Genomic DNA, 22,117 nt, shown 5'->3' with positions numbered 1-22,117 from the left:
TAGAAGTGGAGCCATCAGGCAAGACTGAAGAAGATAGACAATATGCATTGGATGAGAAGCCAGACCTTCGAGGGAGTTTTCCAGCGTGGCTGATCAGGTTTGATAGTATGTGCCACAAGATTAGTCAACTCACCTTTCTTTACTTCAACTATCTCATGTGAAAACGAGAAATGACTTCATATGTGTTTCCCCACAGTTCAGGTATTTAAGGCGTTGGTACCCAGGTGATCTTACTGAGATGTGCAATGGACCTCCGACAGGTGGGGCCTAAGGAGGACCTTAGTCTTGGGGGTATGCTCTCCAAAGAGACTGAGAATTCTAGTCTCCTCTTGCTTTGCTTCTCAGCATGAGGACACGGAGCCTACTCACTACACTCACCCACCCTGCTGGTCTGCCTCAGCACAGCATTGAGCAGAAACACAACAGGGTCAACTGACCAGCCAGTGCAGCCTCCAAAACCTAAAGTCAAAATAAGCATTCTTTTTTTTTTTTTTAAATAATTACCTCAGCTATTTTGTTCTAGTGACAGATGATGACTAACACAATGGGGGTTTACAAAACTGTAATTTATTGAGGTATTGCTCTGGTTAGCCTTGATTATAAGCTTGACATGGCCCAGAGTAATCTAAAATGATAAGGCTGTGAAAGACTGTCTTGACTGATGATTGATGTAGGAGGGCCCATCCCACTGTGGGTAACATCATTCCTAGACAGTTGGAGCTGGGCTGATAAGAAAACTAGTGTGTGTGTGTGGGGGGGGTCGCTGGAGAAATGCTCAGCTATTTAGGCCATTTCTTGCTCTTCCAGAGCACCCCAATTCCCAACACTCCTAACAAATGGCTCACAGCCATATGTATCTTTACCTTCAGGGGATCAGACACCTTTTCCTGGCCTCCACAGACACCCCCACATATGTCAGGAAGATGGAAAGACTAGAAGAGCGATCTAGCAACTGAATCCCAATTGTAAGCATTTCATGGTATAAAACAGTCCTGCTGGCAATAGATAGAAGGTTCAGTAGGTAGAGTGCTTACTAAACAAGCATGAGAAACTGAATTTGAATGCACAGCACTCATGTAAAAGCTGTATGTGGTAGGGTGTGTCCTCAGTCCCAGCACTAAGAAGAGAGAGTCAGGTGAATCCCTAGGGCACACTGGCTAGCCAATCTAACCAAATTGGTGAGCTTCACGTTCCAAGAGAGACTTTGTTTCACAAGATAAGGCAGGAAGAAACTGAAGGAGCCTTTCTGTGTTAATCTCTGGATCCCACATGCAAAAGCACATAGTATGTGTTTCTGGTGCTACTCTTACAATCAGGCCTAGCAATGCTTATGTGTGCACTCTGATATCCTGACTAATGATATCCTGTCATCTAGATGCCAATCAAATGATGACCCTCCAGTCTCCAAGCTTTAACATTCTTCATGCCCATTAGATCAGACAGGTTGAATTTCCACACCTAAAGAAGAGAGTCTCCAACAGGAAGAAGCTTCAAAAAATGCATCTTCAGCCAACATCAACCCTTAAGATTAAGGGATTGGAAGCTGGGTGTGGTCCTCTGACCTCCACATATGTGCTGTGTCCTATATGTGTGACACAAAAGTGTGGTGGTCTGAATAGGAATAGCCCCCATAGACTAATGTGTTCCAATGCTTGGTCCACAGGGAGTGGCACTATTAGGAGGTGTGGCCTTGTTGGAGTAGGTGTGGCTTTGTTGGAGGAAGTGTGCCACTAGGGGGTGGGCTTTGAGGTTTCAGAAGCTCAAGCCAGTTCACTTCCCGGTGGATCCAGATGTATAAATTTGCAGTAAAAGTCAAATTTCAAGTCCAAGAATCTTGGTGAACCCAAGGGATATTATGTACTTTGCATATCATGGTAAACGGGACAGACAGATAAACAGCAGGCCTCTGAAGCAGCTGGAGACTAAAGACACACATTACAGGTAGTACACATTACAGACATCATAGGTAGGGGTGGGTTGTTCAACAGAAACACAGGTACCAGGGTTCAATTGAACAGTGTATTACAAAGTACTTGAAGCAGCAAATAGGGCACTGCTTAAGCCAGAGTACACAAGCTGGAGTACACATCTGGGACAGACACTCCTCCAAAGTGAGGAGGGGGAGCACTACAGGCCGTGAGGATGGAGTCCACGGGAGCTAAATCACTCCTTACAAGGCATCGGCTAAAAGCATAAAGGCAAACTCTGAAGGGAATACAGAGCCTAAAACTGGAATGTGCATTCAGCAAAGCACCTCTCAGAGATTTGCAAGGAAGAACAACCCACACTCTAACCAACCCTCCACAGGATGGAGGGAAACAGCTCCAGGGTGGTGGAGCTCATCAATGCTGGCAAAACTCACACAGGGTTAGCCACTATACTTCAGGAACTAATAGGCCCAAATAAAACATGGGGCTTGAAGGACAAACCTACAATTAATTTTAGCGAATCTCAAACTTGTCTTAAATCAACATCCTCCTACTCACATTAATGTCTTGATTAAGTAGCACAATGCAATTAAATGAAATAACTGTAGCTGGCAACATGACCCGGCCATGAACATCTCCTTAATATCCTTATGTATCACAATCTTTCTCTTGCTAAGGCACTGCCATTTAAACACAAGTCCAGAAGCATGGTAGCACATGTCTGCAACTATAGCACTCAAGGCCAGGGCAGGCAGGAGAAATATGAGTTTAAAGTCAGCCCAGGCTACATAAACAGTTTCAGATCAGTGTGTGCTACATGGTAGAACTCACTGTCAAAACAAAAACAAAAAAAGAATAAAAGTACCCCTAAACATCAAAACAACATACATCTGAAGTACCCAGAACAGAATTAGGCTTACAAGGTGAAAGAAGCCAAGAGGTATCACAGGGCAGAAGGAACAGTCTTCTGAAAAGTCAAACACTGCAGAAAAACAAAAACAAAAACAAAAACATAAATGGTATGCTTTCTCCAGCTTGCCCAGTGAAGAAGCTGCAGCTCAAACTATTTAAAGTAGAAGGCACAGGGAGTGCCTTCCCAAACAGTGTTAACTTTGAAGCAGTGTGTCTTTGGATCATAAGTATCAAAAATTCTCAGGTCTGGGGTCAGCAAGATGGCTCAGTGAGTAGAGGTGATTTCAACATGAGCTTGCAATCTGAGTTCAATATCCAGATGCAGATAAAGGTGGCAAAGATGGAAAGAAAGAACCGTTCTAGGAAGCTGTCCTCTGACTTCCACGTGTGTGTGCTCTGAGAGTCTCTTACCAACAGCAACAATAACATGGGTCACGATCAGGGCTGGTAAGATAGCTATTCAGTCAGTAAGGGTTTTGCCATACAAATACAGAATCTGTCCCGCCAAACCCCATCCACATAAAAGAGTGCTGGGGGAATCTCTGGCATACATGGGAGCCTGCCTCGCCTATAATCAGGAAGCCTCAAATGCCAATGAGAGATCCTGTCTCAAAAGCAAAAACAAAGATGTTCAGGATTGTTTGACAGTTGTATTTACAATTAAACATTGGAGAAGGGTGATGAAGTTTGGTTAAAGAGTATTCCTGTGTGTTACACAGAATATATTATGTATTAGTCTTTGGTTAATCAACTATGTACTTAAGTTTAATCAAAATCAACAAAAAAGGAGACGAAGTTTAGATGTGACTCACAGACGTGTGTGCTCATGCGGGCACACACGTGCATGGGTACAATCACAGGCCTTAGGTGTTCTAGAAAAGTATTTTTGCTACTGAGCTGTAACCCCAACCCTACAGGTAATCTTCTATGTAAATAAAGGTGTAAGTGGTGGCTCATGCCTGCAGTCACAGTACTTGAGGATGGAGCTAGACGAAGGCTCATCATGAATTTGACACAAGTATGGACTACATATATAGTTCTAGGCTACAGTATGAGAATCTGCCTTTCAAAGGAAAAAAAAAAGGTCTGTGTAGTAGTTTGAATGAGAATGGCCCCATAGGCTCATATGTTTGAATGCTTGGTCTACAGTTAGTAGAACTGTTTGGGAAAGGTTAGGAGGAGTGACCTTGTTGGAGGAGAGAGATGTGGTCACAGGAGGTGGGTTAGGAAGTTTCAAAAGCCCACACTACTGTTCCAGCACCATGCCTATCTGCCTACCACTATGATGATCATGCTAACACTATAAAACTGAAAAGCCCCAGTTAAATGCTTTCTTTTTACAGCGTTGCCTTGGTCATGGTGTCTCTTCACAGCAATAGAACAGTGAGGAAGAAGACAGCATGCTAGCACAGGACTGCTCATTTCTCTTGGGATTTACTTGGGAGAATCATAAGTTAAAAGCCAGCCTGAGCTACAGAGTCATTAAGGTTAACCTGGGCAACTTGTGAAATTGTCTCAAAATAAAAATACAAGACTCTGGGAATAGCAGATATAACCTATTGCGTAATACTTACTTAGAATAGGTGAGGCCCTGGGTTCAATACTCAGGCTCAGGGCTAAAAGGCAAATGAAACATGTCCTGGGGGAAGGCTGAAGGGAGTGAGGATGCAATGCAGACTACAGCAGATCATGATCAGGAAAGCCTGTGCACAATAGCCCTACATTAAATGCTAGCTGGTCTATAAAATAAGTAAGGGTCAGCCATCAGAGGAAAATTCCATTTTACAAGAAGGAATATAAAAGTTATTTCTTTTCTTCCTGATGTGAATAAAGTTTCCATGAGATAGTTTAAGTAGGTAACTACTCATTGAGAGGTAAGTAAAGTCACATTGGCCATAGCAGGTCTCAATGAGCAGGCTGATGAACTCCTGCAGATGGAGTGGGATGCTGGTCTGTGCTGAGCAGGTGACAACTCAATGGCTTTTCCTGTAGTAAAGGGTCAGAGTCTCTCACTATGCAGTAATCTTCACCTCACTACTGCCCCCGACCACTGTGTTCCACTATGGTCCACCCTCACTACTTCCTCATTGTATCCCACCACAGCCCCCCGCCTCCCCACTGTGTCCCACCACAGCCCCCACCTCCCCACTGTGCTCCACACTGCATTATACCCACTACTCTCATTTAATACATCAAGTAGTTGGTTGTCTTTTAATGACACTGAGACAGAGTGTGGGAACACTTCACAGTGAAACAACCATTTTAAACAACAAAATAAAACAATTTGAACCTACAGAAATAGATGCTAAGTGCAATTAAAAACAATTTATTTTCCAGTTGAAGAAGCTGCATGTATTTATCCCTTCACGGTACATTGCATCACCCTGAAGGCTAGTATGACTCCTACAAACCAGAGCACTTTCCTGTAGAATCTGCAGCTAGTCCTCAGACCCCATTAGAATTCTGACAATGGTTCTGATGTTGTCTTTCTGGAAAAAATCCCAGTTCAAAGCCACGCATTTCAGCACGACTCCTCTCCTCAGCCTAGTCAACGTTTCAGCATCTCTTCCACCTGTCAGCCGTGAGATGACCAACAAGCTGTCATATCAATGTTTCTTAATCTTGATTTGTCTGATGTCATTGTACAAAGATAGACAGGGGCTATATTATAAGAAATTCGGTTTATGAAGATTCTAAGACACGCCTCTTTTCTGCACCATGGGAGACAGTCCTAAAGTGTGTAAAACTGTGTTCTTAACAGATGCCATTGCCGATGCCTCTCAAGAGGCTGGAGAAGACACTACAGATCTTACACTACCCCCTCCTTCTTCTATGCTGTGTGAGGGCACCACTCTAAGAGCTTGGGGCAGGCTTACCTGGCAGAGAACAAGGAAGATACACAAGGGCCTCCAGCCACAGCCATGTCATCGAGCATCCTTTAGCCCTGGCTGATGTGTCACTGAACCAGAACAGACTCTGAGCCCAGCCACAGCGAACTAACCTACAGAAAACATGATGTACCAAAAGCTTGGGATAACTGTTCCATACAATATATAAATACAGTAATACACCACAGAAAGGACAAAAGAATTATCATCTAAGAACATAAAATATCAAGACAAAACTCAAGAGTTATTCTTAACAAAAATGCTTATTTAACTAGAAATACAAAGAGACTTCCTTCTCTTCGTAACTCAAAGTCACCCTGCGTACTACAGAAAACACCCAACAGCACAGTATCAGGGCTGAGGAAAGGCAAACATGTCAGCTCTCACCACTGTTTCCAGCTAAAAGTCCTGGGGAACAAGGCATGAGGAAACAACAATAAAAAACACCTAACCAAATCATCAAACTAAACCACCACCCAAACTAACCAAAGAGTAAAACAACCCCACTCTGAAATCATAACTATGTGCTCCAAGGATCCCAAAAGCCTACAGCACACTTTTGAGAATAAATGGGGCTACCAGGAGTACATGCTGATAAGGCCAATCCATAAAAACCAACAACATTGTACACAAAAATGAAAAAACAAACAAACCATTTTCATTTACAACAGCTAAAAGACCCATCAAATATTAAGAAAATAATCAAAAAGATTTCCAGCATTCTTTACATTACAAACTGTAAAAAAGGGCTGGAGATATGGCTCAGTGGTGAAGTGCCCATACTGCTCTTGTAGAGGACCCAAGTTCAGTGCCCAGCACCCATAGCACTCAGCTTACAACCACCTGTGACTCCAGTTCCAGGGCTTCTCATCTAGTCTCAGTGGGCATCTACACGATCTATAGTCTCTCTCTCTCTCTCTCTCTCTCTCTCTCTCTCTCTCTCTCTCTCTCTCTCTAAAACAAACAAACAAAACCTATGAACCAGTACAGAGAAAATGCTTAAGATATGGGGGGGGGGGCGTACATATTCAGGGACAAAAGACTCAATGGGAACAACATTGACTCAAGTGCTATTAAATGGAAAATGATAAAAGCTCACAGAATGAGAGACAAATTGACAAATTCACAACAACAGGTTTTAACCCATTCTCTCTGTTAAAATGCCAACAAAGGAAAACAGAGAAGATGAATGTGAAAGAAAAAGAAAACAAACAAATTCTAATCACAGGCCACGCCCCAGCAGCTAAGAGCACAGAAGCTTTGCCAAGAAACCCAGAATGCTTGCTGAGATGGACCACATGATGGGAGAGAGACTGCAGATCACACTGGATCCAAAGGATGAGTTATGGAAAATATGTTCTCCTGTTTTACAAGAATTTTGTCAGTAATCCGATAAAAAATTAAGTTATTTCTATGTCTGAGATTGAGAACCACATATTTAAATGACACTTGTATCAAAGATAAAGCCAATAATAAATCAGAAAATACTTAGAACTGAATGGCAATAAGATAACAAAATACAAAAATTTACTGAGCTGGAAGAGAGATGGCATAATGCTCTTGCAGAGGACATTAGTTTAGTTCCCAGTATCCATGGCAGGCAGCTCATAGGGATCTGACACCTCTGGCCTCTGCAGAGCCTACAGTCATATATACATACCTGGCTCCCTCCCCCAGTAATAAAAATAAATTAAAAAGAAAAGCCTTGCTAGTTAAGGTTTAACTTGTAAGGTGTGTGTCTTAGGGTCATTACTGATGTAATGAAACACCAATCAAAAACAAGTTGTAGAGGAAAGGATTAGGTTTGTCACTAAAGAGTCAAGGCAGAAACTCTTAAACAGGGCAGGAACCTGGAGGCAGGAAATAATGCAGAGGTGCTGCTTTATGGCTCACTCAGCCTGGTTTCTTATAGAATCTGGACCACCATCCCACCCCATCAATCACGAATTACGAAAATGTTCTACAGGCCTGCCGAGAGCCCAATCTTATGGAGGCATTTTCTCAACTGGGGTTCTCTCCTCTCAGATGACTCTAGCCTGGATCAAGTTGACATAAAATTAGCCAGCATAATATGGAACAAAAGACTGAATATTGCCTGGCGGTGGTGGTGGTGCACACTTTTAATCCCGGCACTTGGGATGCAGAGACAGGCAGATGTCTGTGAGTTCGAGACCAGCCTGGTCTACAAGAGCTAGTTTCAGGACAGGCTCCAAAACTACAGAAAAACCCTGTCTCGAAAAAAACCAAAAGAGTTAAAATCATTAAAGAATGCAATCTACCAAAACCAGAGCCAGAAGTAACAGATTAATTTGCATATGAACAATCTTAGAACTATGAACGTAATTCACTCCTCAATTAACTCTATTACACAAGCAGTGCTTGAAGCTCAGATGGAAACACTGACAAATTTTACTAATAATTTGAGGAATTAGGAGTGCTTCATGCAAGCAGGGTTACTGAATAATCACAACTTTGATACAAACCTGATAAGTGTTTGATCCAAAAGGAGATGACATCACAGTCTCACTTGTATACACACAAATCCAGCAAGTGACAGGCAAGTGAAGTCAAATGTGATGCTTAGGACAATCAGCTTAAAAGGAACTGGATACCTAGGAGACAAGCCTCTAGACAAGATGGGACGAGTTTGCAGACAGGGTTAGCTGATGGGGGTGACAAACACAAAGTAGAAGTGCCCCAGCAGCAGCACTGTGGCTCTGCCTCCGTGACTTCCCTATCACAGACTACAGGTCCTCAAACGACAAGATGAGATAAACTCTTCCTCACTATGCTGTTTCTTGTCAGGGATGCTGTAATGTCAACAGAGAAAGGAATAAAAAAGGTACTGAGTAATGGGTTTGCTGTTGTGATAAATTTGACAATGTGATTTGTAGGCTCTGGAGACTATCAGCAGGAGGAAAGGGAGTCTGCAGCTGTGTGCCACAGAAGCTGTGCAGAGCCTACTGGGTGTCTAGTAGACCAGAGTACAGACAGTCATGCAAACAGTGACAGGCTAGCTCATGAAGTTTCAGAGAGCAACTGGGAACTGAGCTAAAGGCCATTAAAGATATATTTTGGCTATATTCTGGTTGGGTCCTGAGAATCTTATTGAGGCTGAATTTGAAAATAATGGACTAATTTCAAGACAAGGGAACATTCAGGATGTGGCATGACGACTTCTTGGTGCTCTTACTCAGATTGGGGGGGGGAGGGACAGGCAGGGAGTGAGAACAGAGACATGAAAAACACAAAGTTCAGTAAGGAAAAGAGTGTTGCTGACAAGGAGGTACCGAGCCAGCTGAAGATGAGGCTAGCCTTGACTACACACAGATACAGACAGACATTCAGACAGACATATGGACAGACAGACAGACACACACACACGCCCAAAGTAAGAATGTCTAAAAGGGGTTTTCTCCTAGAAAATAAGAAGTGTCCCCCAGGGTCAGTAGACAAGAGACTAAAGCAAGTGTAGTTCAAGGAAGCAAGACTATATTTGATGTCCGTGTTTTAAGACTAAGGGGACCATGGAATCCTCTACCAAAGTTCCAGAAAGCCACCAAGCCCAGATGTGTCACAGTGTCAGTTGTGAAGGTAAGGCCTAAAGTTGCAATGGATCCTAAGATATTAACAGACAACAGACCATCCACAGAGGAAAGGTGCGGGTTACAGCGTGGAGTTGGCCAAATAGAGAGGCTATGTGTATTATAGGCAGCAGATTGGTAGAAGTGGTGCTAACCAAGTCCTTTGGAGTCGATATTATTCCGTTATGGGCTTCAGAATTTGGTGTTTATAATGCTGGTCTGGATTTGCTTTGACCTGGCCCTTCCTTGCTATGCTCCCATTCCCAGCTTTTGGAATTATAACTATTTACTTTATGCCACTGGATATTGGAACTATGTAACTTGGTTTTATTTTTTTAGGAGCTCTCAATTAAGAAATTGCCCTGAGTTTAAGAAACTTAGACCCTTAGCATTGTTGGGACTATTAATGATTACGAGACCGCCAGAAGCTAGACTGGATACACTCTGCACCTGAGATGCCCATGAGTCTAAGGGAAGAGGGTGGAATGTTATAGCTTAAAGGTACTATGCTTGGGTATCAAGTTGTCCAGGGGTGGGCTTGTGATGGTTAATACTGTCAACTTGACAGACACAAGCCTATGGGCGTAGCTATGAGGAGCTTTTAGATTGGATTACCTGAGGATGGAAAATCATGAAGGGGTCCCAGACTGAAGAAAACGGGAAAAAGGGAAAGTGAGAAGGCCACTAGCTCTCTCCTTCCTGACTGTAGTAGATGCAGTGTGATCAGCTGTTCTAAGCTGCTGCTATGACTCCTCCATCATCTCGGACCATATCAACTTAAACAGCTGAAACCAACTCTTCCTCCCTTAAGATGTTTCTTGACAGGGATTCTGTTAACAGTGGTGGCCGTCAGCCTCCTAATACAGAGACCCTCTACATAGTCATGCTGTGCTGACCTCAACTATAAAATTAATTGTTGCTAGTACTATTATGAATTATAATGTAAACATTTTTGGAGATAGATGTTTGTCAAAGGGGTTGTGACCCACAGGTTGAGAACCACTGTGTTAGAGCAAGGAAAGCAACTAAGACACCAGTGACATATAAAAACTGCATGGATGCATCCTATAAAAATTCAACAAAGAATAGGCATCCTCCTGAATATTAACCTCCATCAGGCGATGAAAGGAGACAGAGACAGAGACCCACATTGGAGCATCGGACTGAAATCTCAAGGTCCAAATCAGGAGCAGAAGGAGAGTAAGCACGAGCAAGGAACTCAGGACCATGAGGGGTGCACCCACACACTGAGACAATGGGGATGTTCTATTGGGAACTCACCAAGGCCAGCTGGCCTGGGTCTGAAAAAGCCTGGGTTAAAACAGGTCTCACTGAACATAGCGGACAATGAGGACTACTCAATGGCAATGGGTTTTTGATCCTACTGCACGTATTGGCTTTGTGGGAGCCTAGGCAGTTTGGATGCTCACCTTTGAGACCTGGATGGAGGAGGGTGGTCCTTGGACTTCCCACAGGGCAGAGAACCCTGATTGCTCTTTGGGCTGACGAGGGAGGGGGACTTGATTGGGGGAAGGGGAGGGAAAGGGGAGGCGGAGGTGGGGAAGAGACAGAAATCTTTAATAAATGAAAAAAAGAAAAAAAAATTCAACAAAGAGCTGGAGAGTGTTGGCACATGCCTTTAATCCCAGCACTTGGGAGGCAGAGGCAGGTGGATTTCTGTGAGTTCGAGGATAGCCTGGTCTACAAAATGAGTTGCAGGATAGCCTGTTACACGAAACCCTGCATCAAAAGAATCAAGCCAAATCAAACCACAAAATCTAACAAGATATTGCATATCATGTGGTCAGCCTCGTAGAGATAGAAAAACATGTTCACAAAGTCAATACTACCAAACTAATAAGATCCTAGCGAACAACATCTTCTTTGAACAATGTGGTAAGGATGTGCACAGAAAAATCCTCTAGTGAACGACCTATCGCATGGCAGCTCAGTGAACGCTTTCCCAGCACCATCACAGCGCTGTCAGAGTACTCAGTCACTACTCATTCTCATCGACACTGTTAAGGAAATCCGCTGAAACCAACAAAAACAGAAATAACAAGTCAAAGGCTTAGGAGTTACTGTAACAAAGCCCCACTCCCAGATGGCAGAAAAATGTGCACAGAAAACACAAAAAATGTCCATATGGAAGTGAATTCATAAGCAAATTCAGGAAGGTCATTGGAGAGAAGCTCAAAACCCAAGATGTTGTTATGTGTGGGTGTACATGCCTTTCTCACAGCACTTTGGAGGCTAAGGTAAGATGTTTCCAAGCTCAAGGTTACACACTAAACCCCACCACACCAAAGAAGACAACAACAACAACAAGAAGCCATAAACTTTGAATCAGCTACCACTTTCACAGCAAAATAGTGCATTAAAAACATCAACCCCCTTGAAATAACTCTAATGACAGATGTGCAAATCCACTACAGAGAAAACAGAGAGAGACTACAAAAGCCCAGAGAACGGAAGGATAATACATATTCATAAGCTACAGCGTTTAGTATTACCATGTCATTTCTCTCTAAATGGATCTGTAAATTCAATGGAAGGCTAGTCAAAAACCACAGTAAGGGTCATCATGTTGGTGTGTGCAAAAACAGATGATATGATTACTAACATTTATATGGAAATGTAACAGACCCAAAGCAGCCAAGACATTCTTGAATCACAGAACATTCAACTAACACTGGACATTGCAACTTTTTATGAAGATTAAAAAGAAAAAAGAGGGTTTGTACTATTGGCACAAGGATGGAGAACGGAAAAGATGAACGACATCTATAAAAGATCACTACTGCACAACAAGCTCACTGCAGTCCCTTGAAAACAAAGCACAAAAGCTATAGAAGGTGCTTATAGGCACCTACAAAGCATGCAAAGCCATGCTATTGTCTGAACACAAACTGTGATTCAGAGACTGTAACCCTAGGCAACAACCGTTTTCATCTTCATTATTGTATAGGAGGTAGTCAGACAAGATGGCAGTGGAAATAAAATGGAATTGTAGACACAGGAAAAGGCAGCAAGATGGCAAATTTAAACCAAACCACACTGACAGCTACCATACATTAAGGGTCTAAACTAGTACCACAGCATTCCTGACAAGGACTAAAATGCAGACAGCATGATTGAAAACCTTAATTTTACATGTGGTTAGTAGCAACTCTACTACATAGCTACTATAGGTCTAAACATTCGGAGTAAAAGGGGGCACTCCATGAAGCCATAAAGGCTAAGTTCAAGTTAGCAGAATGCATATAAGAGCAAAATTACTTGAATGAAACTTGTAAGATGCTTGCTTGAAATACATACCTATCAACAGGTTAAGTTTAAGATATGCAAACAGAATGCAGGGAGCCTAAATTATACCCAAGCAGATTCAGACCAAGCATTCTTATTAGGCGTGGAGGTGAGGGTGGGGTTGGGGTGCATATCAAGAAACCATGGTACATACAGACACTCAGAACAAAGACTTTACAACACTCTAAGCAAAAAATAAAGGTTATCATCATTCAGAGTTCAAATACTCCTTTCAGTGCAGGCAACAGAATAAGGGCCATACAAACACCACTATTAATAAGCGCGTCTTTGCTAACATCCATTCATCCAACACCTCACACAATAGTAAACACACAACCTTTTCTAGGATAGAGGAGGTTCTAGGCCAAAAAGAGGAAATACATATGTATATCCTAATAAAATCAAAATCAATTTCTTATTAACTCTGGGTAGAGAAGGCATCCAGTCCGTAGCAGGAGCAGCCATTGAGTTTAACTACAAAAGGGCCCGATGAGTCCCTTTTGCTACAAGGTTAGGAAGACAAAGGGCCTGGCTGTCTACACCTCAATGGTGGGCCCTAACTTTATTGCACCTATCTCCTTGGTGTAGTAAGGAAGTAGAAGAAAAAGCAAATGTGTGTGAACCAGAAAGGCAGAAGTGCCTGACCACAGTGACTAACTGTGTACCAGAGAAAAGCTCAAGGAATTCTCAGAAAAGTTGCCTTAGCTAACTCAATTAGGCAAAGCCACAGCAATTTGTGTCTACATGTTATCAGCATGCAATTAAAATGAAGACTATCTATAGTAGCAAACCGAAGCTGGAAGATTATGAGTTTTAGGACAGCTTAGGATACACATCAAGACCTTGTTCCCAAACCAACAAAGAATCCCAAAGCAAAGGAAACAAAAGCCATGAAGCATTTTGAGATAAACTCAGTAAAATATATACAAGGCATGTAATGTACAGTGACAACTAAAAATGCTAACAGGAAGAAAAGGATCTAATGAGACAGAGAGAACAGGACTAGACAGTCAAAATCAGCTTTGACTACAAGGTGAATTTAAGGTGTGTGTGTGTGTGTGTGTGTCTGTCCATGTGTTGAGAGAGAGAGAGAGAAAGAGAGAGTGAGAGAGAGAGAGAGAGAGAGAGAGAGAGCGCGAGCGCACGAAAGGGAGAGTGCATACACTCTGAGACCTAAGGAACAGAGGAATCATCATGTTCATGGTCAGAGAAGAACAAATACTATTGGGTTATCAATTCCCCCAAACTAGTCAGAAGGTTCCCAGTCAGATTTTCAGTAGATGCTCAAAGAATTAGGCATTGTGTCCCTAAAAATCTATACACATATCCAAAGTGCCTACAAGAACAAAACAAATTTGAAAAGTAATACAATTCAGTAACTGCCACATTTCCAAAACTGGAACCAACCCCCACCCCATCAGCCCATTTCTGACAAAGGTGCAAAGGCGTGAACAGATAGATGCTGAGCTCCCTGCAGCCAATGCCCAGAGTGACCATGGGGAAAGTACTACCTCACACAGCAAGCACAGTAAGACAAACAGACCACAGGCCAATCTTAGAACAAAGTTACGGAAATTCTAGATCAAGGGCTAGGCGGCACACATTTTAATCCCAGTAATAAATGTGTGCAGAAGCAGTGGATCTCTGAGTTCTAGGTCAGCCAGGGATACCTATCGAGACTGTCTTAAAACACAGAAACAAAACTAAAACTAAAAATCAAAATCTAGAGCATAGGAGAAAATCCTGGTCTTGGATATATAGGACACAAGCTGATGCCATGAATAGAACAGAAAGAAACTGTCCTTCTTAAGATACTGGTAAGACATAAAACACTACTGATGGGTAGACACGAAACAACACACTTCGAACTAGACCAATATAAGTGCAGGACAAGATGAGCACACCCTTGGGCAGTAGTAGGGAGTTGCAAATCAAAACCAGTGTAGTGCATCACAGACTAAGAGGGTGGCTGGCATTTCAGAGAGGACTGACAGATTTGGAAAACTGTGAAATCATCCCAACTTACACAGTGTCCTGGATGGAACACAAAATGAGTATTTGCTTTGTGACAGGGTCTTACTACGTAGCCCTGGCTGGCCTTGAACTTACTACCTACAGGCTGACCTTGAATCCACTGTTCCTCCTGCCTGTACCTCTCAAGGGCTAGGATTAAAGGTGTGTATCACCACACCTAGATGATATGAATATTTTGGAAAAATCTGAAAGTTTCTTAATGAAAATTAAATAAATATTTAGTACATGACCCAGAAAAGGTACTTCTAGATAATATAACTTGAGATATATATCTAAAAGAAAACTTATGTCCAAATAGATATGTTTTATTAATAGTAGCAAAAAATTGTAAACTCTATTTTAGCTTATCAACTAGCCAGTGAATACATTTTGGTATATCCCATGCAATGAAACACTACTTAGTAATATAAAGGTACATGCTAGTAATACATTTAGTAATATGGATTAAATCTCAAAAAAAAGTCTTCAAGACAAAACATTATTAGAAGTATATAACCAGCAGCTGAATTATCTGAAGATCAAGAAGACTGATAGAAGCTTCTTAGTAGCTGCCTGGGTAGGTACAAGGGTGGAGGTGCAGAGGTCAAGCGATGGGGTGAACACAATCAAGGAGAGAACTCTGTTCACCAGAAAGCTGTTCAGATGGCAGAGGCTTGTCACACAATGGGACACAAAACCGCCAGACACAGATGACAGAGTGACACATGCAAGGCAGTGAGTGACCAGCAAATTGTCCATGGTTTGAACACAATGTTGAAATATCCAGTCTCTGCAGTCACCAGAGAAACAGAAACTAGAACAAGACAGCCCCCTCCACCTAAGAAGATCGACTAGGCGATGCTAGTAAGAGCCATATTACACAAGCTGTGGAGGGTCGGGGCATCCAAGCACCCAAGAGCTGCCGGTGGATGAGAATACTTCAAGATACTCACTAGAACTGAAGATGCACAGCTTTGTGACACAGTGGTGTCATGGCAAGGGCTGTATGTGCCTGTGTGTGTGCCCCTGGCACATTAAAGAATGTTCACCACAGAATTCTAAGTAACAGTCCTCAGTGAGAACACAGCATCCGGCACAAACCTCAACTGTGCTTTACATCCAACGGGAACTCCAATGTATAAACTGCTAGACTATTCTCACAATACTCAAAAGCAGTGGGGTTATAGTCGAATTCTGCTCACCTAAACTCTAAGCTTTACAGGTTTATTATGAAATAACGACTGCTAAGATGTTTACTGTACACCATGTGCCATTCTGCACCATGTTTATGTGCTTTAACCCAATTCTCACAACCACCTCTCTAAGGTATCAACAGAGTACTCCCAATATGCAAATACAGGCACAAAGAGCTTACATAATTTAACAAGCCCACAATAACTAAGTACAGTGAGAGCTGGGAAATACGCAGCTGGCCTAGTGTGTGAGGGTGTGTATTTAAATATTCACCATGCTGTGGTTCAATGACAGAATGTAATAGCAAAATGGAGGGAAGACAAATGTATAGGAGGCGGGAGGACAGCTAGGATCCACATTTTAAAGAGAAAATCAGTAGATAATGTCTAAAATTGGTGGTGGGAGTGGGAGGAGGGGTGCAGTGTGTGTGTGTGCCTGTGAGGAACTAAGGAGAGATCAGAAAATAGCTGCACACCATGGCAACAGCGGTTGCCTCTAAGAAATGGGTCTAAGTAGACAGGGCTGTAAGATGAATTTAAAAGCCCTAGGACCATTCTCTTCTGTAAAACTCCTGCTCCTCTCCACCCCACCCCACCCAGTCCTAGAGGAGCTTGTTATGTAGTCCAGGCTGGCCTGCAACTTCCCATCCTCCTGCATTCACTTTCCTAGAGACCAAGCACACCGGGGATACAACTTACAGGATGCCTGCCTAGAACGCTGAGTCCTTCTGTTCAATCATGAAGCATTTAAAAAAAAAAAAAAAAAAAAAAACAAGATATAGTAACAGCTGTGTGATTTATTGACTCCAATATCTCTACAACTCTTTGCTTCACACTTAACCTGCATTATTTTGAATCCTCCCAACAATAAGGGGATGGTCCCACTAACCTTTACTTTGTTGAAGAAACAGATTATAGATTTAACTGCCATTGGCTAACTAACTGGCTAGCAAGTGGCAGAGCCACAATCCAGCAATCCAGAGGTGTCTGTGTTTCATTCTGAAGTCCTCCATGTCAGGTGACACTGTGGAGGTTTGGATGAGAACCGTGGTGATTGGCTGGGAGGAAAAGGTGTGACTTTGGTATCTGAGGATTTGCTAGTTCTGCTCCCTCCCCAGGAAAAGAGGAACAGGGGTCCAAGCCTTCCAGTGGTTGCTTACAAGTGCAGTCACAAGAACACAGAGCTCCCAGGTATCTGTGGATCACCTATGGGCACAGGCTACCTGGTGAGTACAATCTCTTCCAGGTTGGCTCTTAGGAGAGAATTTGGTGTTAACAGTGTGGGACCCACAGTGACGGCAACCTCTCTATTCCAGCACACCCAAGGGACACAATGAGCTTCCAAGGATTATTTCAGCTCATCACAGTAATGACTCTAATGGGGTCCTCATCCTCCTCATGTGTTCCTTGAGGGATGGAATTATAGCATGTGGTTGATGTCTTACCAGCTACTGCCAACACTTAACAATACTCCCTATGCTAAACCAGTGAATCTTCAGTGACTCCTCATCAAACCCACAAAGCAGTTATGAGCCAGACAAATCCAACAGCAGCCTGGCCACTGGAGTGGAAATTCTCCCAGCCAGTGTTCACTGCGGACACTCACTGAGGTCCCAAGTCAAGTCCACAAACAAGAAGGTTCTCTGAGCCCAAGGCTCTTCCCTATTCCATAGCTCATTTGGGCCATCAGGGAAGAAGACACTGAGGAGCAGGGGAGAGACATCCACTTCTTTAGGGAGCTAAGTCTAAACCATAGCTTTGGACCAGTGGCCAAGGAAAAGACTAGGAGGAGCTCAAGTTGGGTCACATGACCCAGGTGAAAGGATGTTTTGGGAACAAAGAGGACACGATTTGAAGAAGCCCAAGGCTTACTTCAGCAGTAGGAGAGGCCAAGCAGTCCCAGTGAAAGAGGCAGCCTCGGGTGGAGGGAAGGAACCAGAGAAGACAAGGGACCTCACTCCATTACACCTGGTTTGCACCTATCATGGTGACTCACTCCCCATATTTAAGGCTCCTTGCCTGATCTTTGTCTCAACAGCCTTGCTGGCCACTCTTCCTGGTCTTACTCTCTGTCCTCGCTCAATTCAGACCCTTTTCCACCTGGCTGGTCCTTCAAACTCCCAGGGCTGTCCAGATTACTTCTTGCCACCTCTCACTCCTACCAAGTGACATACTCCTCTGCAAACACAGTTTCTTAACTTCCTACAAAGTATAATCCACTCATCTTTCAGTATTTAAATGTCAGCGTTATTAAGTGCTTCCCATTTTCCATGGGACCCGCAGGAATCAGGCAACCTTAGGCAGGTCAGGGCCTGCTTTGTGCTGACATCACAGAGATATGCTAAAGAATCATTTTCTACACAATAGTTACAGAACCTGCTTCTCTCTTAACCCACAGGGAAGCTATTTGATATGAACAGAGTATGTCCAAATCAGGATTCAGTAAATGTATTCTGAAAAGTACCAGGTTAGACATATGATGGCTCATCCCAGCACTCAGGAGACTGAGTCATCCTAGGCTACATATTAAGTTTTAGTCCTACCTAAGCCTAAATATTTTTGCCTGCTGCAAAAATAAATAAAAGTGCCATAGTGCTAGATAGCAAATCCTGGCTTTCTGTGCCACAGGACCCCTGCCTTTGGTCAGGACAGCCTAGAAACAGTAGACAGGTGTGACTGCTTCAGCAATGCTTTATTTACAAAGAAAGCAGGCAGGGCACAAGGCTACAGTTTGCTGAAGTCAGATATAAATCACCAGCATCCAGAACACCCGCTATACCCGAACACCTTATGGCTGAGACCCAACTTTTTTGAAAAATACCCACTGGGTTTGTTGTGGTGTTCCCACCATGACTAGTACCCAGAGGTGGATTCAGTGACATGAGCGGTGAGGTGGAATTGTGTTGACAGTGAGCTGCACAGAGTGACAGATGACAAAGTGGCAGGTTCTCTTCCAGCTTAAGTAGCAAGACAGTGGGAGGAGGGGATGCTGCTGGAATTCATCAGGATACATGGGCAGCAGAGCTGCAGGATAGGGAGAAAGTGAAGAAAAGCTGGGGACCTAGAACTCCAGAGAGGTATATGGATCACTGAGGTGCTAGTCAAGGGAGAGGAAGTTAAAGGCAGAAAGGTAGCTAGGATAAAGAAGGAGGGGGCTTTATAGTCTTTATTGTAAAATATTAGCAAAGATAATAGCCTGCGACACAGTGGGAGCCTGATTGGGCCAAGGCATGGCATGCACTTCTCTCTACTCATCCAAAAGGAACTGAGGTGGTATTTACTATTTGTGGTTCTTGGGTTTCCAGCTGTGACTCGGTGTGAATGAAGTATGTCACTCATTGACTCATCCACACTTCTGGTCACTTTGTAATGCAGGTACCAAGAGGACCCAACGTGGGAGGTGACAACTCCAAACATGTGGACACACCCAGTTCTTCTGGAAGTATGCTATTGCAACTACAGACAGAGTGGTGGATTTCATCTGCATGCTCTCCAATGTGTAAGAAACCCAGAGATTTAACAAATTCTCGGTGAAGTTGTTCCCTGTAAGGCAGAGAATGGTCTTCACAGGACCACCAAGACACAGCACAGCCTGATGATGAACCACACACAATTTTTCTTTAAAGACAGGAAACCATTTGACTGGCAGGATTTTCAGAATAAACAGTACATAATCATTATTTAGTTGTAATTAAATTAAATTAAGCTTTTAATTTAATAGTAGAGTCTACGCAGCTCTTAAGTTCTCACACAGAAAAATTAGAATTAATCCCATGATCACCCCTATGACATTTAAATAGAAAAGATTTTTGTTAATTCTCTGAGGCTGGGGAGATGGCTCAGCAGTAAAAAGCAGTGCTCTCCAGAGGACTTGAGTTTGGTTCCCAGGACCCACAGCAGGCAGTTCACAACCACCTCCGTGGTCATCTGATTCCTCTGGCCTTCAAAGAGGGCACTACACTGACATTCACACACCGAATGAAAAATAATCAGACCTTCAAAATCTCTTTAGACAGTCAACTTTACTGACCAAAAATACTAGAGACCGAAAAAAGCAAAAAACAAAAACACCAGCATTCTGAAGTTACTTTATTATTTCATTACTGTTACCAGTATTACACTGCTCAAGAGGATTTGGAACTCAAAATTTCACTCAACTCAAGATGACACGGGTTACACCAGCAACACATTTTTTTCCTTGAAATGACTTTTCATGCATTCTACGAAGTATATTAAATAAACTTGTTCTCTTACCCTATGGTAGGATTGATATTCGGATCAAAACTGTCTTCCACGAATCGCCATACGATGCTTGATTTACCCACACCAGTGTCCTGAAAGAGAGTAAGATGTGTAACTGAGGAAAAGCTTGCTATTTGTAGACGCCCAAACCCACTTTGTGGCATAAAGTGGGGAATTTTAGAAAAAGCACCCACATCTGTCGATCTTCTAAGTTGAGGGACACAAAGACTTTTGCATTGCGTCAGTGAAGTAATTTTACTTCAAACTGTATTACTGGGGCCAGGCCCAGTAGTGGATGCTTTTGATTCCAGCACTTGGGATGCAGAGGCAGGCAGATCTCTGTGGTACAAAGATTTCTTAGCCTACAAAGCGAATTCTGTGCCAGTCATGGCTACACAGTGGGAAACTTTTTTTAAAAATATTTAAAAAGTACTAGGGAAGGGTTTTGTAGTTTTTAAGATTAAGAGACACTAGAACCTCTTGAAAGACCCAGGCTGGCCTGCCTAGTGGTACAGGCCTACAATCCCAGCAAATCTGGGAGGTTGAAGTGGGGAAGTTCCAGGTTCAAGGCTTGCTGAGGCTATGCAGACTTCAAGGAGAGCCTCGGCAGCTCCTTAAGATCCTGCTGTAAAACAGAAACAAGCTAGGGATACACAAAGCTGGGTGGGACAGGCTGGCCTAGCATGTACAAAGTTTTAGGTTCAATAACTAGGATGCTCCTCCTCCCTCCACGAAGAAAAAGACCCCATGCTTCTGCCTCTTGAGTAAAGTGACAACTCGAAGGCCTTTTCACACATACCAGGAAACTCTGCGCTTCCAAGCTGGGCCTGAGTAATCCCGGATGAACCCTAGCCCCACCCTAGTAGAGGGGTAAAAAACGTCTAGTTATTGAAATTCTTTTCAGTCGGTCATTATAACAGAAACTCAGGAAGAAGACCATCAGAAGGCTTTGGGATGGCCAAACTACCAACAGAGGACCGGAAGCTGAAGCTTCAAAGTCCTGGAAGCTTCCTGGTATGGACTCCTCCTTTCTCCACTAGGAGAGTAAACTTTTGAAAGTAACTCTTGCAGAAGTGTCAGAGACGTTCCAAAAGTTCAAAAGTATCCCACACTGCAGAAAGTAGGCCAAGGGCGCTCATAAAAACCTAAAGACCTGCTAGGGGGTTAACTTTGAGAGACGTGGCCAACTTCAAAGGAGTCCCTCGCAAAGTTGGAAGGAAACTACCCGCGGGCCGCTTCACTGTGGGATGGAAAGAGGACACCTCTCTGGGGCGCCGGGGACCACCCCGATACCTCGGGGCCTTGGGTGGGGCACAGCCTGGGGGTCCGGACGGCCCAGGGGTCTGCGGAGGGGCGGCATCCCGCACAGGGCGGGAAGGGGTGCAAGGGGCCCAGGGATGCCTGGACCCGCCCACTTGGCCTCCGCCGCCCACGGGACCCGGCCCGCCGCCACTCACCCCCAGCAGGCACACTTTGAGTTCCCTCAGCGCCATGGTCCGGGGACCAGGGGTGCGGGCCTGCCGCCGCCCTAAGTTGAGGGAGAGGCCCGGCCCAGCACCAGCATCCCCCGGCACCGCTGCCGGTGGCACCGCCCAGCCCCGGCTCTGCACGCCGGGCGGCCGTGCCTCCGCCGCCGCCCTTCGGTCCGGCCGACCCGTCGCTTGCCCCTCGGAGGCACCTCAACAGGCCGGACGCTCCCTCGGCCTCCCGGGCGCTACAGCCGCCGCCATCTTGGGACGCCGGCAGGGTCACCTGACCTCCCCGCCCACTTAGGCAGCCACCTTCGCCGCGAGGGCGGGGCGGCCGGCCCGCGGCTCCCAGGCGGATGGGCGGAGCCTCAGGGGCGGAGCCTCAGTCTCGCCCCGCCCTCCAGCTCGGCCCGGGCGCCTCTGAGGAGCGGGCGGAACGGGGTGGGGGTGTAATCGTGGCATCGCCACGCCCCTAGCTCCACCTCCCACCCATCCCCAAGATGGCGGGTGAGCGGGTGCAGGCGGGTGGGCGGAGCGCGGTGGAGGGGCGTGACCTCCGGTCTCGCTCCGCCTCCAGCCCCG

General features: G+C 44.3%; 1 protein-coding gene across 2 annotated transcripts in view; it reads right to left on the bottom strand.

The window, feature by feature from the left end:
* Rab22a (RAB22A, member RAS oncogene family) overlaps positions 1–21,838 on the bottom strand; it is a 48,002-nt gene extending 26,164 nt beyond the window's left edge. The window contains exons 1-2 of one of the 2 annotated variants that reach the window (XM_050152943.1): positions 21,524–21,838; positions 20,079–20,158 (exon numbers count right to left, since the gene is read on the bottom strand). In XM_050152943.1, coding sequence (XP_050008900.1) covers positions 20,079–20,158; positions 21,524–21,559 — 116 coding nt within the window. In that variant the 5' untranslated portion in view covers positions 21,560–21,838. The remainder of the gene's footprint in view (positions 1–20,078; positions 20,159–21,523) is intronic. The other variant, XM_050152944.1, reaches the window with a different exon arrangement.
* Positions 21,839–22,117: the final 279 nt, after the last annotated feature.

Source organism: Alexandromys fortis, unplaced genomic scaffold, assembly GCF_014885135.2.
Source record: "Alexandromys fortis isolate MF-2015 unplaced genomic scaffold, M_Fortis_MF-2015_v1.1 scaffold_81, whole genome shotgun sequence".
NCBI classification, from domain to species: Eukaryota; Metazoa; Chordata; class Mammalia; order Rodentia; family Cricetidae; genus Alexandromys; species Alexandromys fortis.
The sequence above is the reverse complement of the archived record's forward strand: the minus strand, read 5'-3'. Positions and strand labels throughout refer to the sequence as shown.